Source organism: Ochotona princeps, chromosome 23, assembly GCF_030435755.1.
Source record: "Ochotona princeps isolate mOchPri1 chromosome 23, mOchPri1.hap1, whole genome shotgun sequence".
NCBI classification, from domain to species: Eukaryota; Metazoa; Chordata; class Mammalia; order Lagomorpha; family Ochotonidae; genus Ochotona; species Ochotona princeps.
In genome coordinates, this window is record NC_080854.1 from 17773654 (window position 1) to 17790710 (window position 17057).

At 38.6% G+C, this 17057-nt stretch overlaps 1 protein-coding gene across 1 annotated transcript; it reads right to left on the minus strand.

Moving 5' to 3' along the window:
- Positions 1–2: 2 nt before the first annotated feature.
- Positions 3–16466, minus strand: CCDC152 (coiled-coil domain containing 152). Its single transcript, XM_058680019.1, has 8 exons — positions 16380–16466; positions 14269–14374; positions 8588–8656; positions 7849–7913; positions 4499–4601; positions 2365–2492; positions 484–567; positions 3–224 (listed from the first exon to the last, which is right to left on the minus strand). The coding sequence occupies exons 1-8, from the start codon at positions 16464–16466 to the stop codon at positions 102–104; spliced, it is 765 nt and encodes a 254-aa protein (XP_058536002.1). The 3' UTR covers positions 3–101.
- Positions 16467–17057: the final 591 nt, after the last annotated feature.

Here is a 17057-nt window from a genome sequence, read left to right on the forward strand (position 1 = left end):
TCTTTTTTATTTGGGTGGTATGCTTACATTGGAAATAGAAGCAGATTTCTTTCATTGCTTTTAAAGAACTTAAAGAGTAACAAATGAATTTACTACTCTACTCAAAATCGTCTACGCTTAACATGAGAATCTTTGCCAACAGAAAGGCGCTGCTCTAAATCACGAATGGTAGCACGAAGAACTGCAATTTCCTTATTTTTTTCTTCTTGAAGATGTTGAAGCTTCTAAACAATGGAGAAAAAATATATTATCTCAATTCAGAAATAAAAGACTAGAAACAAGTAACAACAAGGCAAGAATAAAAATACACCTTCATGTTTAAATCTGTGTTTAAAAATACACCTTTGAAAGTTTTAGTTTCAGCTTTGTGTTACTTAAAGGTAAAGCAACCCCTGTGAAATAAGCTGTTGACAGATAATTTTTATAGAATAAAATAAGAAAATGTTATTTTCCTAAGCAATAGTCACGGGAAGGTGCACGTACCCTTCTGTAGATGCTCTGCGGCAGAAGGGTAGCGTCTGGGTATGGCTTGGACTTGGTCTGAACTCTTGCTAGTTTGGCATCAAACTGAACCAAGTTTAAAAAGTAGGTTACTAAGAACATTCTAAAACAATTAGAAACAATCAATTCCATAAATATAAGCATACACCATGTTAATTTAAGCACATTTTCTACGTAACATATCATGAAAATAATTAAGAAACAGTTTTAAGGAAAAAGCCAAAACCACTCCAATAAGATTACCCTAATTACATGTTAAAATTTTCTGGGGAGCTTTTTTAAAATGATCAAATACCTGGGTACCACCTTAGAGATTCTAGGGTGTAGCTAGTACCATCTTTTCTCCAAAATATCAGGTGAATATTCGTCCACTAGGGTTGAGAAGCTAGTTTAACTTAAAGATGGATAAAAGCAGTCTCACATTCCCATGAGCCTGCCTCTGCAAAGCACATCTAGGACAATCAACAGCACGGGAGAGCAATTCAGCCCATTGTTGTAGAAACACGGAACCTTAATGTGAGAGAGCAGGTAAGATTGTGCTGATGTGTTTTGAACTCTTGCTGGCTTGAATTTAATTGAATCAGTTTTAAAATTCCTCAGATGACATGCTTAATGGACAAATACTTTTTGCAGAACATTTTATTAAAATTCTTCTCTTCAGATTTAGCTTATTGTAGTCTCTAAGGATTAGGAATAAACTCTGTGACACCATGCTCCGGTTTGGGGAGAGAAAATGGTAATTATGATGAGGAAAACCAACAGAGTTTTGATTACCAATCAAATAACAGGCTTGGGGTAGTCCAGTGACAGGGATCCGATGGTGAAGAAAATGCGAATTCCCAGCTAGCAGATTGGGAATTAGTGGTAGATCTAGAAATGGGACCTATGATATTGTAGTTGGTTTTGCAACCTTATCTGCTGCTTGGGGTACACTTGGCTAAAAGTGGCAGCTGCAGCCTACATCCTCTATAGCCAATAGAAATGCCTTTCTGCCTAATGTTCACACACGGCACCATACCAAACACATCAGAGATACACAAGTTTTGAGAAAATCAACTAAGTAACTTAACTAACACTTGTAAACCTGCACAACAGAAGGTAAAGTAGAAATCAATTCTGGGGAAACCAATGGAAGAATGAGAGAAAGGAAGATGGGTGGAATATAGAAAAAAATTTAAGAACAAGTATCTTGCCAAAATATCAATAATTTTGGAGTGTGACATCAATGACATAACTGCAAATGGTTCAGAGCGAAGAGCAGGAGTTTCAGCCTGTAAGATGTCCTATTTGAAGTCTCTTAAAATTTTTAATTTAGGAATCTGGTCTTAGCTTATCTGTATATATATATTTTTTCAGGGATTAGGGACAGTTTGGTCTCTGCTTTTTTAATCTTTGAATTGTTTTTATTTTATTTTACTTTTTATTTCATGATACAACTCCATAGGCTCTGGAATTTCCCTTACCCTCTCCCCAAATCTGTTTTTATCCCAGATAAAACAAGAGGAATTTCTAGTTGGCGTACCAATTCCATAATGTGTGCCAAGCAGAAAGCAACATTCTCCTAGAGTGCTCGTCTCTGAAGCCTGCACGGAGTGGCTGTCAAATGTGGGTACTCCACGCGCTGGCCGTCTCCTTGCCCAGAGGAAGCAAGGGCCTTCTGAATAAGGCAAGAGTCCCACCTTCAGGCCAAGTGCTGCATGGCACTGCAGCTGATGAATGGGCCCGTGGCACCTGCTGCAGGGCGAGCTGGTACAGAACCCACAGAATTGTTTCTAGTCCTGAAATGTGTTTCATTGTGATAAAAAAAATAAACAAAGGGGGGCTTATAGTAAGAAGTGTTTCCTTTAGTAAACAAACACTTACCTCTAGCTGTAGTTTGATTATTTCATTTCGTTTTCCCTTTTCTTGAGTTTCTAATTTTATTTTTAACTCTGAAATCTCCATCTCCTTTTTCTTGATTAGTTCTTTGTACCTTTCTTCATTTAATTCAACTAAATAAAACAAAATAAAATTCAGTTAATGCTTCACATTGTTTAGTGTTTTAAAAATCCACAAAACAAAATTTTGAAATAAAATGCATTTTAGAAAGTTTTCATGTTTAGGGTAGCTTTTATGTATTTTTAACACGGCTCTAAGCAATATCTGAAACACAATAGTCACTTAGCAATACCCTTTCATAGCTAAGGCCTAGAAAATAAACATATTAGGGCCCGGCGGCGTGGCCTAGCGGCTAAAGTCCTTGCCTTGAAGGCCCCGGGATCCCATATGGGCGCCGGTTCTAATCCCGGCAGCTCCACTTCCCAACCAGCTCCCTGCTTGTGGCCTGGGAAAGCAGTCGAGGACGGCCCAATGCATTGGGACACTGCACCCGCGTGGGAGACCTGGAAGAGGTTCCAGATTCCCGGCATCAGATCGGCGCGCACCGGCCCGTTGCGGCTCACTTGGGGAGTGAATCATTGGACGGAAGATCTTCCTCTCTGTCTCTCCTCCTCTCTGTATATCTGGCTGTAATAAAATGAATAAATCTTAAAAAAAAAAAAGAAAAGAAACAGATTAAAAAGATGGAGAGTGAGAGAAGCCTGGAATCCTAGACCCAAACTATTAGTTTCAGAGAGACATCACCGTCCTATTGTATCCTTTTATGTAATCAGACCGCTCTCACATCCAATTTTCTCTGAACTTTCTTATTTCTGATAATGGCTTTATGGACATTATAAAACTCTTACAATGGGGGCCTGGTGCAATGGCTTCGTAGCTAAACCCTTGCCTTGCACTAGCCAGGATCCCATGTGAATGCTGGTTTGTGTCCTGGCTGCTCGGTTTCCCATCCAGCTCCCTGCTGTGGCCTGCGAAAGCACTAGAGGATGGCCCAAAGCCTTGGGACCCTGCACATGGGTGGGAGACCTGGAAGAAGCACCTGGCTCCTAGCTTCGGATCGGTTCAGCTCTGGCTGTTGCAACCGCTTGGAGGAGTGAACAGATGAAAGATATCTCTCTGCCTCTCCTTCTCTCTATAAATCTGCCTTTCTAATAAAAATAAATATTTACAATACTTTAATGCCACTTACTGTTTCTTGTATCTTTGGTGTTTTTCTACTGTATTGACTAAATTAGAATTATTTTTCCCTAAGCATTCTTTTCTCATTATAGCTTTAATTTAGAGTTGATCACAAGAGAAATTTTCACAAGATCTGGAATGTGAAGTAAAGCAGAAACTAATATCCTCTGAAGGTCAGTGGAGGATGCGAGGCGATTTGCAGCTGACAGGTGGTGCTGCTGGTCTTCCGGCTCACGCTAATGGCAGCTACCTGAAGGTCAGTTAGAGCACCAGGCCATGTTGCAACTTCTGTGAGCTGTCACTAGCCACTGGGCTCCCTCACTGCTGCGTGGGAGCACTGGATTTCACATCTGAAGCTCCCACAGATCTTCTTTCAGGTTTTGTGAGTATCAGGCCAAATGTCTTTGTAGCTCCCTGGCAACTTTTCCTGCAGGTTGCCACAGCAGCAAGGTTGATGGAGGTCCAAGAAAGATGCAGGCTCCAGATCATCCTCTTTCTTTCCCACTTCACATCCAGCTTTTCCTTCTCAATCTTGTTGATCTTTTGACTCCAGGATATGATATGCACAGAGACGGGTTCACTAAGGAACATATCTACTAGCCACCTGAAACTAACCTTCAACATAGTCTTGTGAGAACTAATCTACTGAAAGAAAATTTTATTAATGAAGTTATATTCAATATGCTTAGTAAATGAATACAAAAGTTATCATACAAAACTTATCCTAGTTTTAAAAGGATAGTAATGATGATGTTAGTGTAAAATCATGAATCAAAACGTAGAAATGTTATCCTTATATAACATAAATATACAGAAAGATTAAAAAAATTAAAAGAAAGTAAAATGTATTAATGAATACCAGTTACTACAGAAAAGATGAACACGCACATTAAAATTGTTTCATAATGTCGTAAAAGTCAGAAAATTTAAATAATCTCACCTTTTTTCTGCATTTCTTGATAAAGACTGTTTATTTCTAATTTATGATCATCCTCTTTGATTTTCAGTTCATTTAAAAGTTTGGCAATATTATTCTTATATTCCTAGAGGGAAAATGTATATTAACTCTTAAAATTTATATTAGCATATAACTTTTGATTAATGAATAATGTAAAATTTACAGTTTATATAGATTTTTGCTGTGTATTTACATCAGGGAGGGGCAGCATTTATCTGCAGTGTACAAAGTTTTGACCTATTTCTTCTTTTGCACGTGTATAGTGAACATATTCAAATATCTCAACCGTTTTGGTTTTTCAGTTGACAAAAATTATACCTTATGCTGTACAATCTGTTGTTTTAAGGACACATAATCATGTGGAATGACCAAATCAAACTACTTATTATATCTATTTCCTCACACACTTATTTTTTTGGTAAGAACATTTAAAATCTATTTTTTGTCTTTATAGATTTATTTATTTATTTATTTGAAGTACAGAGGTAAGTTATAGAGACAAAGGAAGAGCCAGGACCTGGCACAGTAGCCTAGTGGGTAAAGTCCTCGCCTTGGAGTGCTGGGATCCCAGATGGGCGCCAGTTTGTGTCCCAGCAGCCCTGCTTCTCATCCAGCTCCCTGCTTGTGGCCTGGCAAAGCAGTAGAAGATGGCTCAAAGCCTTGGGACCCTGGGCTCACACAGGAGACCTGGAAGAAGCTTCTGGCTTCAGATCAGCTCAGCTCTGGCCGTTGAGGCCATCTGGGGAGTGAATCAGCAGTCAGAAGATCTTTTTGTCTCTCTCCTGCTGGAGACCAGCTCCGGCTGACTTCAGAGCTTGCAAAGGATGGATGGATTGGTGAGAAGACAAGAACAGACGTGGACCACTATAATGAGCTCATAATGGACAACTCAGAATAGTTGCCTTCTTTATTTATACAGACATCATCATAAGCTTTTGCGCAATATCCACTTGTTTCATTTTTACTTAATTGTTAAAGACTAGAAAAATAATCCTAAAAAGCATTATTATCAGTTTACTTCAAAGAAAGCATTTTCAGCAAACCATTACTCATTCAAACCTGCAGTCTCCCGGCTGAAGCCAAGAACTCCATGGTTGGCAGCACATGTGGTTACACAGTAACAGGTGTTTTACTTATATCCCAAAATCAGTTTTCATTAAACCTAAACTAATATTACTTAAAATATCAAGAACACAAAATTAAAAAGAAAGCTTATAAATGAAAAGAATTTATAAAGTCATATATTATAGATTCTTTATTATGCCCATATACTTTCTGCTTTATGTGGTGGGAAGCCAAAATGTGTCATTTTATGTAATGCAGTAATTCGAGGCTGTGCAGTAAATAAATTCTTTGTACTTCCAAAATTGCCATCTGTTTCCAAGATATTATCAAGCCAATTCTTAAGGAAAACATCACACATTTTAGGATAAATTCCAGGACAAAGTTGAGCACATAATATGATGTTTGGGAAATGTATGTTAGGGTAAGTTCTAGGATAAAGGTGGCACATGGAATGGGGACAATGTGGGCTCAACTGTAGTAGTGTATGCTTTTAGCTGTGTGTCATTGTCTTAAGACCCTTAAGACCCTTCACCACAACATGATTGATAAAATCAGTTTCCAGTATTAAACCAGTTACAGAAGTCACTTCACATTTGCAGAAAAACAACACCCTCAGGATAGTTTCATGAAATATCAGAGAGGTAATCAAGTGTCCATACAACGGGGTGAGGAAGCCATAAGCTGATTGGAGAGACATTCTGCTCCGCCTTGCTACACAGCCAGAAACTCCCCGTAGCCTTGCTAACCGAGAGCTGTGCTCGTTACACCCTTGGGTCACCTGTCCCAACTCCCTGGCTTCCCGCACTCCTCCTCTCCATATATCTGACTTTCCAGCAAAAATATTTAAATCTTTAAAACAAAGAAAAAAAAAAAAAGAAAGGGGGAGACAGACAGGTTTTCCATCCACTGAATGGCTAGGAATGCCCAAGCCAGGAGGCAGGAGCTTCTTCCAGAACTCCAACATGGGCAGCAGGGGCCCAAACATTTATTATTTTCTGTTGCTTTTTCCAGGCCATTGGCAGGGCTGGATGGACAGTTGAGCTGCTCGAACCAGTGATGATATGGGATGCCACCATTACAGGCAGAGGGTTCCCCATGCCCCAGTGCTAGCCAGTGTGCACCAACACCCCCTTTAAGTATAAGAGAATACTTCAAGAATTTCATGCAATATGGAATTTAAATAAAATTTTGCCTTGTTTTAAAGCATTCTGAAATCTGCACATTTTGCAAGTTTTCAAAAAGTTCATAAAAATATGAATTATGAAGATACTATGCATGAGTTTAATATTTTTGCACCAAGATAAGCTTATCTTCTAAATTTCCATGTGTTCTACAAATGTTATCACGATACTGTTCCTATAGGTACAACAGTCCTTTAGAAGGATTTAATTTGTGATTCATATAAAAGAGCTCCTTTATTTAGACGGTGCAATAATTATCCAGCTCACAAAGGGTACACAATTGTCTACCACAGAAGAATTTAAAATGGCTCATCAGTAGAGCTTCTTAGAACTGTGTGAAGACAATTGAAAAATACATAGCCGAATAACTGAATCCCTTTCTGGCAGAAGAGCAGCAGTGCATGCAATATATTAAATCTATTTTATAACAGACTAGAGTTTTCAAAATCGGTATCGGTTTTAAAGTAAATTTTCACTTATTAAAGATGAAGATTTTTTTCCCCCACAAAGTTCGTAGAAAATGTAATGAAAAGATAAGTTTATTTTAGTGCAAAATAAATCTGAAGTTCAGGTATAGTTTGCCTGTAATATATGTTTTTTATAAACTCTCTGAAGACCCTTTGTATGTGTGTGTGCCTCTGTGTATATTTTTACCTGTGCTTATTAATAAAAATAATCGTGGCTGGCACCATGGCATAGTAAGCTAAGCCTCCACCTTAGGTGCCAGAATCCTATAAGGGCACCAGTTTGCACCCTGGCTGCTGCACTTCTGATCCAGCTCCTTTCTAACGGCCTGGGAAAGCAGCTGAAGATGGCTCAAGCCTTTGGGCCTCTGCACCCACATGGGAGACCCAGCAGGTACTCCAGGCTCCCTGCTTTGGAGAGGCCAGCTGTGGCCATTGCAGCCACTTGGGGAGTGAACCAGCTAATGTAAGATCTCTATTTCTCTGCTCCTCCTCTCTGTAAACATGCCTTTCAACTAAAAAAAATAAGCTTTTAAGAACAAATAAAACAATCTCTTTTGCCTAATTTGTAAGGACAATGCTTCACAGGTCCTTGTTCCGGAACAATGCTGCATAAATTCACCTGCTCTTGTGATTTTGACTTTTCTTTTATAAGATCAGCAGTTCTTTTCAGTTGTTCATTTTCACCTGTATAGAAATAATAACATGCAGATCACTTCTCAATTAGTATAGGAACATTTAACATTTTAGCTCCTATTCCTACGTGTGTTCAACAAACATTCTCTAGCACTGCGATAAACCTTTGGAATGTAAAACCAAAAAAATGATCACTTTTCATAGAGACAGATTATATATACATATTATATATAACATATATATTATATATATATTTATATGCTATGAAAATGGCAGCTTATGAGCATCCATGCTTTCTTTCTCTCTGTCTCTCAAGGTGGATTTTTTTAAAAAAGAGATGAATATTAAAAATGGTATGCTGAATCTGTTGGCTTCTCTAGTTTATGAGAAAAAATTACATGGTAAACTATCACTAAGTTTTGCAGGGACTAGTCATGGCTTAACCAGCAAACTCCCCCTGCTCCAAAGTGAACAATGAGCTCTTACAAACCAAACATTAAAAATGCAAACATGAGTTAATAAAAAGAACTGTTATGAACTATTACAGAACTTCTCCTGACATACCTGCCAGAATGTTACTCAGCTGTTCAGCTCAGTGTAGCATTTATTTCATAATCATTATCTTACCCTTGGATAATAAATTGAATATGATCAAATGAAAAGGAACTTATTGTTAATGATGCAAAAATTCACTGTAGGTGCCCAAGTAAATCATGTCACCTTACCTTTCAAATTGTGTTGGTATTCAATGGTCTGTTGTAACCCCTTTATCATATTATGAAGGGCAGCACATTCTAAAACAAAAAAACAAGTAAATTTACTTGTAAATGTTTCCATGTTTGAATCATTCTCTCAGCTGAAGCAACTAAATAATAACTAAGATAATATTTACTTGATAATTAAATATTAAAGCAACCAGGCATCTGAAAGAAAATCATGTAATATTTTAGAAATTCTATTTATTTATTTGCTTTATTTGAAAGGCAGAGTGGCAGGGATAGAGAGAGAAAGACAGTTGTCTGCAGGTGCACTCTCCAAATGCCCTCAACAGCCGGGGCTGGATGAGGCTGCAGCCAGGAGCCCGGAGCTCATCTGGACCTCCCACACAGTTGGCAGGGACACAAGTCCTTGAGCATTAGCTGCTGCCTCGCAGGTTGCAAATCAGGAAGAAGCTGGACTGAAAACAGAGTGAGAACTCAAAGTCAGGCCCTACAATACAGGACGCTGCCATCCTGAGCAGCATCTTGACGGTTGTGTCCAATGCCCACTCCATACACAGTCAAATTGTAATCACCCTTTCAAATCAAATGAATTCTAAGAGTTCATAATGAATTCTTACAAACAGAGTATAGTTAGGATCCTCCCATGTGTTAGAAACCTCTGCTCGATGAGTAAGTCATACTTCATCATGTGTGGGAAGCTTTGAGGGGTGAATAAAGTCTTCCATGAACGAATATCCTCAGGAAAGGTAATCAAATACACAAATGTCTGTGCAAAGCCAGATGGTCAGGTGAAGACGTGAGAGGATGCTTTCCTTACTGCCCTCTAACTTGTCCTCATGATTCTTTCTTAAAAAAGATTCATATATTTATTCATCTGAAAGGCTAAGCTTCAGAGAGAGAGAGAGAGAGAGAGAGAGAGAGAGAGAGAGAGAAAGGGAGGAGGTAAGTGGGGAACGAGGGAAACAGAAAACCAGAGAATCTTTAATCCACTGCTTCACTCTCCAAATGACTGTAACATCCAGGTTTGGGACAAGCTGAAGACAGGAGCCAGGAATTCCATTCTGGTCTCCCATATGGGCATGCCTGAGTCTCAGAGCAAGAGAATAGCAATAAAACTATGATATCAACAGCTTCTGATGCACAGGGAAATGGAATGTTTATTGAAATGTTAGTGTGTTATAATCAAGCCTTGATTATACTCAGGAATCACTAGCAACAGCTACATAAACAAAAACATCAATATATGAATATGTAAGTATTCTATAATATATATTAAGATGTTGTTTATTTCCTTGAAAGTCAGAGGGAAAAAGACAGTAAGATAGAAGGAAGCATGACAGATCTGACACCCACTGGTGTATTTCCCAAATGGCCCCGATGATTAGGGCTGGTCCAGGAAGAAGTCAGGGGCCTAGAACTCCATCTGGGTCTCAGTTGAGGTTGTAGGAACTCACACATCGGGCATATCCAAGGCATACTGTTAGGGAGCTGGACTGGAAGCAGATCAGCCAGGACTTGAAGAGAGCTGCAGCACAGCGCAGGCTCTGCAGGTAGTGACTTGACTCACTGTGCCACGTGCTTGCTGGGAGCAGCGGTTGCAGACATCTCTTGGTTTCAGCAGTCCACTCGGACGATCAACACCACAGCACAAGACTATTTCTATTTTGTTACACATTTCATCCAATTATTTAAAATAGCTGTAGTACATAGTAGGAAATCCACAGACATTTGTTGGATGATTGATGGCAATATCTCAGTAAAGCTAGAACAGGAGGGGCATACATGGAGAAAGCGCTGGCCTGAAAATGCCATTTATCTAATTGAGTGAAAGAATCAATACTGTGCTGGAGTAACAAAAATCTCTCACCTTTCAATGAAAGGTTTTCCTGCTGTCTCCATGTGCTTTATTCAATAATGCATAAAAAGCAAAGTATTTTTGCAGAAATTTTTAATGCAGATATCAGGTTGTACAATTGTAATCTTTCACTTCTTCCTATTCTGTCTTTGAGTCATAGATCCCACCTGCCTCCACTTTCTCTGTTGAGCTACTTAACAGTATTAGGAAGAAGATTAAATTACATTTATTGGCATTTACTGTTTCATGTATATCATTGTTCTTGCTGCTACAATTTAAAATCTAAAAAAGCCTAGATACCGCCATCACTTTCATTTGTGTCTTTGGAGTACTGAATATAGCAGTTCATGAATTACAAGGGTTGGTGCTGAAGTTACTTCAGTAACCAGCAAATCAAAAACAGCCTCACATCTGAAACTGTAGTTTTAAAAAGTGCATTTCAACCCTTGAACACGAGGTGGCGCGCTAACCATATTTTCTTCACTAGGTAGGATGCGGTTCGCTAATACAGAATGATGGATTTTAATTCCTTTTGACACCTTAATACATAAAATCCAAAATACACAAAGAACTCTCAGAACTCAACCACAGAATAACAAACAATGCCAATTAACTGAAGATCTGAACCAATACTTCACCAAGAACTTACAGATGGTAAATAAATACATGACAAAATGTTTAACATTTGTCATTAGGAAATTAAAAATTCAAGCAATGAGATATTAATAAACATCTATTGGAGTAGCCAAAATATAAAACACTGACAATATCAAATGCTGTTAAGGATATGGAGCATTGAGAAATCATTCATTGCTGAGGGGAGTTTAAAATGGTATGATCTCTTCGCAAAACAGTTTGGCAGTTTTTTACGTAGATAATAATAAACTCTTATAATCCAATTTAACAACTGCACTCCTTGAAATTTACTCAAATGAATCGAAATGTATGTACATGCAAAAACCTGTATATGAGTGTTTACAACAGCTTTACTCATGAGAGCAAAACTGGCGCAACCAAGGTTTTCTCTTTCTTTTTCTTTTCTCTCTTTTTTTTTTTTTTTTTTTTAATTTGAGAGGTTGAGACCCACATACTGAGATTGGGACAGAAAGACAGACACACACACACAGTGAGCGAGGAAGGAGGGAGAGAGAATGAGAAGAGATGGAGAGATTTCATCTCGCGGTTCACTCCCTAAGTGTCAGCTTCCAGGCCGGGAGGGGGAATGAGGCTGGAAGCCAGCAGCCATCCAGGGCTCTCACCGGCGAGGCAGGAAGCTGGCTACTTCTCGGTGCTGCCTCCCATGGGCTACAATCTCAGGAAGCTGGAATCAGGAACTACAAGTCTGACTCAGAAGGCATCCTAACTGATGTCTCACTTGGTAGGCAAAAAGCCTGCTTCCTAAGATAGCTTGTAATAAGTGAGCGGATTTAAAAAAACGGGCATACATCCACATTAAAAAAAAAATGAAAAAAGGGTTTTCCTTAAGCTACAAACATCATGGAAGAAACTTAAATACTTCTTTCTAGGCCAAGAAGTTAATATGAAAAGATTACACGTCATAGGATTTAAATTATATGACATTCAGAGAAAAAATTAATAGCCATAGTAAAAATATGAGTGGTTTCCAGAGTTCAGAGAGATGCAGAGAAGGAGGGATGAGTTAGTGGAACACTGGGGATATCTTAGGGCAGTGAAAATACTATTCTAACATACTGTAATAGTGGATACACATCATTTTACCCGCATGAGAACTTACAGAATGGACTTGAACTTGCATGTACCCTATTCTTCCTTTCTTAGCTCTATCTCAGTCTGAAGGAACCCACCTGGCACGCTGTATTATATCTATCTCATGTCTTGGTTGCTTACCCCGATTGCTGGACTTCTTCAGAGTTCCTTCGTTTTTGATGATTTTGACAGTGTTGTGGGATCTTTTGCAATAGCCTTCTATGGGGATTTGTTCGATGTTTATCTCATGGTTAGAGTAGTGTTACAGATTTTGGGGAGGAAGAAGTATCATTTTTGTATTATCATATTTACAGTACATGCCACCGATGAGGTCTGCTGTTCTTGATCATGCGGCTGAGCAGCGCTGGTCAGGTTCCCCACTATGCTGTGACCCTGCCCTACCCACACTCCAGCCATACTGGCTGGCTGGCCTCAGGAAAGGAAGCCTCCACATCCGGCCTCTGTAATAAGAGTGTCATGCTCTGTGAGGGCCAATTATCTACATAAGTGACTTAGAGTGTCCTCTGCACAGGATATTGGTCTCATTTCCCCCAATTATCCTTACTAAGTCATTTATTTACATCAGTATGGATTCTTAGTTATTTAGCCTATCTGGATTACATTCGAACATGACTTTTTTCATTGTTCAAATTCTTTCAGCTTTGGCCGTTGAGAACTCTTTCAGTTGGCTCATATGCCCCCTTTTGATTCCCGCCACCTTGTTTTTCTTTTTGAGTACTTCCTTACTTTTTGGCATCATAAAATGCTTCTGGCCTATGTTGTATGCTTCCTGCCCTGATTCTAGAATCAGCCATCTTCCAGAGAACTTAAGCTACCTGCATTTGCGAGTGATAGAACCTAAGATCTGGCTGTAGTGCGCTCACTGGGGGAGAGCGCTTTTGTGCCTCTAGGATCCTCCTGCTAACAAACCAAGGAAATCTGTGTACGGCTTTGTTTTTACTAATACAATTTCTGACTCATCGGACATTTATTTGGTGTAATTGTGAGCTAGGACTTCAACTTTAGCTATTTATTTTTGTCATGATTTTTACAGGTTTACATGAGGTAACTTCCAAAAGCTCATGAAATAATCGAATTTCAGGATAATTTACATTTTCCATAATCATTTTGATTCCCCCCCCCCGTTTGAGACTTTAATTTTTTTCAGACAGAAATAGTTTCAGTATTCCCAGAAGTTACTTAGTTTCTTTAATTCTGTGTTTCTTTATTAGAGAGACAGTGGGATAATAATGCTAATCTTATTCATCCTTTAGGGATACACTAAGGATAAAATGAGAAGATGGTCTGGAAAACTCTATGTGGATTTAAAACACTTTATAAACCTATGATATAATATTAATCACTGTTACACTAAAAATTATTCTCCAGGTCCAGTGCAGTGGCCTAGGGGCTGAAGACCTTGCCTTAAACACAATGGGATCCCATATGGGCACTGGTTCTAATTTCAGAGGCCCCACTTCCCATCCAGCTCCCTGCTTTTGGCCTGGGAAGGCAGTCAAGGATGGCCAAAGCCTTGGGATCTTGCACCTGTGTGGGAGACTCAGAGGAAGCTCCTGGCTCCTGGCCTCGAATTGGCTTAGCTCTGGCCGTTGCGGCCGCTTGGGGAGTGAACCATATGACAGAGAATCTTCCTCTCTGTCTTTCCTCCTCTCTGTATATCTGACTTTGCAAAAAAAAAAAAATTTTAAAAATTACTTTCATTAAAATTCTTATTTCTTAAGGCAAACATTGTGGCACAGTGGGTTAAACTGCTATCTGTTATATTGAGAGTTGGTTCACCTCTGGTTGCTCCATTTCCAATTCAGATCCTCACTAATGCAACTTGGAAAGCAGTGAGAGGCGCCGTAAGTGCTTGGGCCCCTGACACCCACATGGGTGCTCCAGATGGAGTTCCAGGCCTAAGGTGTTGGTCTAGGCCCACCCTGGCCACTGTGGGCATTTGGGCAGTGAATTCAAGGATACAAAACCTTTTGCTTTCAGTGTTGTGCTCTCTCTCCCTCTGTGACTACCTATGCAACACACAAAATGGTGCTGCCATTAAAAAAAGAATTAGTATTTCGTCAGGTAGCAAAGAGCCCACCTTCTTTCACTGCAGCCTCCTTTGATTGCATCACTTTCAGCAGGCATTTCGACCTTTCCAACTTCACGTCCAGTATATGGTTCTTCCCACTGGTTTCTAACATTCTCTAGAGAAGAAACAGGACATATGTGATCTCCGAATCCATGCCACTATTTTCATTCTTTTCTTGCTGATTGAAAGACTGATGAAAACCTCTTAATAACTGGAAGTATAAAAATGAATTGGGCATATGTTGTTAAATAATTCAACTTCCTGATTGTTAGAAAAACAGTTACAACGAAAAGAGAGCATGACCTACCCTGAAGCCTTTCTTTCCAAGTATTCATTCCTCAGTTCTAGAGTTACCATGCCTTGTATATATTTCTTTAAAAATTTATTTATACGCAACTGTGAAAATGATATTACACTTTATTCTGCAACTTGGCTGTTCTACTTGGCACTATTAGCGGAATGATGTCATGTAAGTATGTGTGTGTCTACTTCAATCTTTAACTTAATTGAAGAGAATTTTTGCTTATTTTGCTATTACAGGAAAATAAAAATGCTTGAGCTTGTACCTTTGGTATCACATGGACATTTATTCATGAAACAACTTCAAAAATTGTAAGTTCATGATCTGTCTGTGTTATCGATAACTCTACCCACATTCTTAGCCTCGCCACTTTTTCTCAAAGCTATTTCCTGGTATTATTTCATCTGCAAATACTGTCATCTGTATGCATATCTAAAAGCCCTTGAAATATGACATACAAACCATTTTAATATAAAAAACAATTGTTTTCTACTTAGAATGGTTAAGAACATGGCATTTCCAAATTAATCTTCAAGCTTTGTCCTAATTTCTCTCCAATCACCAGAATTTCTTTCTCTTTTCTTTCTTCTTATATTGAGAATCACTTCGCAAAGCAAACTCAAGGTCATTATTTAAAAAGAATTCATAATATTACTTCAAAAACCTATCATCATGAAAACTGTTTCTTAATGGCATTTGTGTGTGTGTGTGTGTGTGTGTGTGTGTGTGTGTATGAGAGGCGGACAGCAAAAACAAGAGAGAGTATGTACTCACATATGCACAGGAAAGAAAAAGAATAAAAAGAATGATTAAATTGGACCTAAGGTAGGCCTTATATTACCTCCCACTCCTGTTCCACAACTTCACCTCCCAAATCTTTACTTACTTAAATGCTTGCAATGTATCTATTTCTACTCCTCTGTCTAGCAGAGAAGGGGGACAAACCCAGTGCAGTTTATACCTGTGGGTTTGGTTGACTATGTGTACAAAATGGAGAAGAAGCACTTCTTTCTTTCTTAATTAATTATTTGCTTCCATTTATGTGTTAGGGGAGCAGCAAAGGAAGAAAGGAGAGGCACATGTGGGCTATGTATTTACACACACACACACACACATACGTAGAGAGAGAGACAGAAATTATCTTCTATCCTGTGGCTCACTTATCAAATGCCCATAGTAGCCCGGGCTATCCCAGGCTGAAGTGAGGAGCCTAAATTCAGTCCCTTGTGAACGGCCAAGGAACTAAGAAATTAGTCATCTGCTGCTTCCCAAGGTGTGGTTGGTAAGAAGGTGATCAGAGACAGGACCTGGACTTGATCAGTCACTCCTCTATGGGGTTTGTGCATCCTGAACTGTACCTTAACTGTTGTGTCAAACACCCACGCCTGGCTTTAGCTTTAAGCAAAAGAAAAGGAAAATGGAACACATAAGCTAGGAGAACACTATGAAGTAAGATTAGAGTTAGTTATAACTGAAATATTGAAAAGATTAGCCTATTTTCTTCCCCTAAAACTACTCCTAGGCATATGGACATCCTGGGCATTTAGGATGTAATTTCTCTTTAATTTTACATCAATTATTTGCTCCTTGATTTAGAAACATTTCAATCTAGTATTACAAATGAATCAAAAATTTAAATACAGCTTTAAATGTATCATAAGCACAGATTCAAAATGAGAAAGGAAAGTCTGAACAAAATAAATGTTCATTATCACCACCTTGTTCATTTTTGGGTGCATTTTTCTTCCTAACTTCATCTATTAGCAAAACTTACTTCCTTCTTCCTTGTATGTTTTAACCATTTGCTAGCTTTACATACCTTTTCCATCTGTGCGAAGTCATTTATAAGTTTGTCAAGATTCACACTGCCAATCTTTTTCATACATCCTTCACTGTTTCGGTCCATGCCTGAGCAAGTAAATAGTGAAAAATAAATCATCTAAAATATCTCAAAAGTGGTCGTAAGTCAAATACTTAATCTTTCGAGACTCGTGGAGTACCCACCTGAAGCTCTATTGCACTTCAGAATTTGTCCTTCTCAGTACTAACAGCAGTTAACTGTTTTCTCTACACCTTATCTCCCAAGCAGAATTTTCCCCATATGAAAATAAAATCAGTACAATGATATAATAGGAAATATTTATCCCAGTAAGCAAACAAAAGATTAAAACCAGCGATGCCACTGTCCTGCCCTCACCTCTTTGTCATCAATATGGTTGGACTTCAAATGTGATACATATTAAACGCAAGATATTACTTTTTACGTGTAAGTATCTCTGTTTAAGACATTAACTGCACTTATTAGCATGTCATAATTACTTTCTATTCATGGGCTTATTTTTCATATTTTGTTTTATTTGGAAGTAAAGGAACATGGATATCAAAATGCTCAATTTGTATTTTTGTTCTTTTATAATTTAATTAAGATTGAACTTCTAGGAATAACCAACCAGCTGATGAAGGGAAAATGTTTCAGTTTCAGTGTTAGAGAATCCAT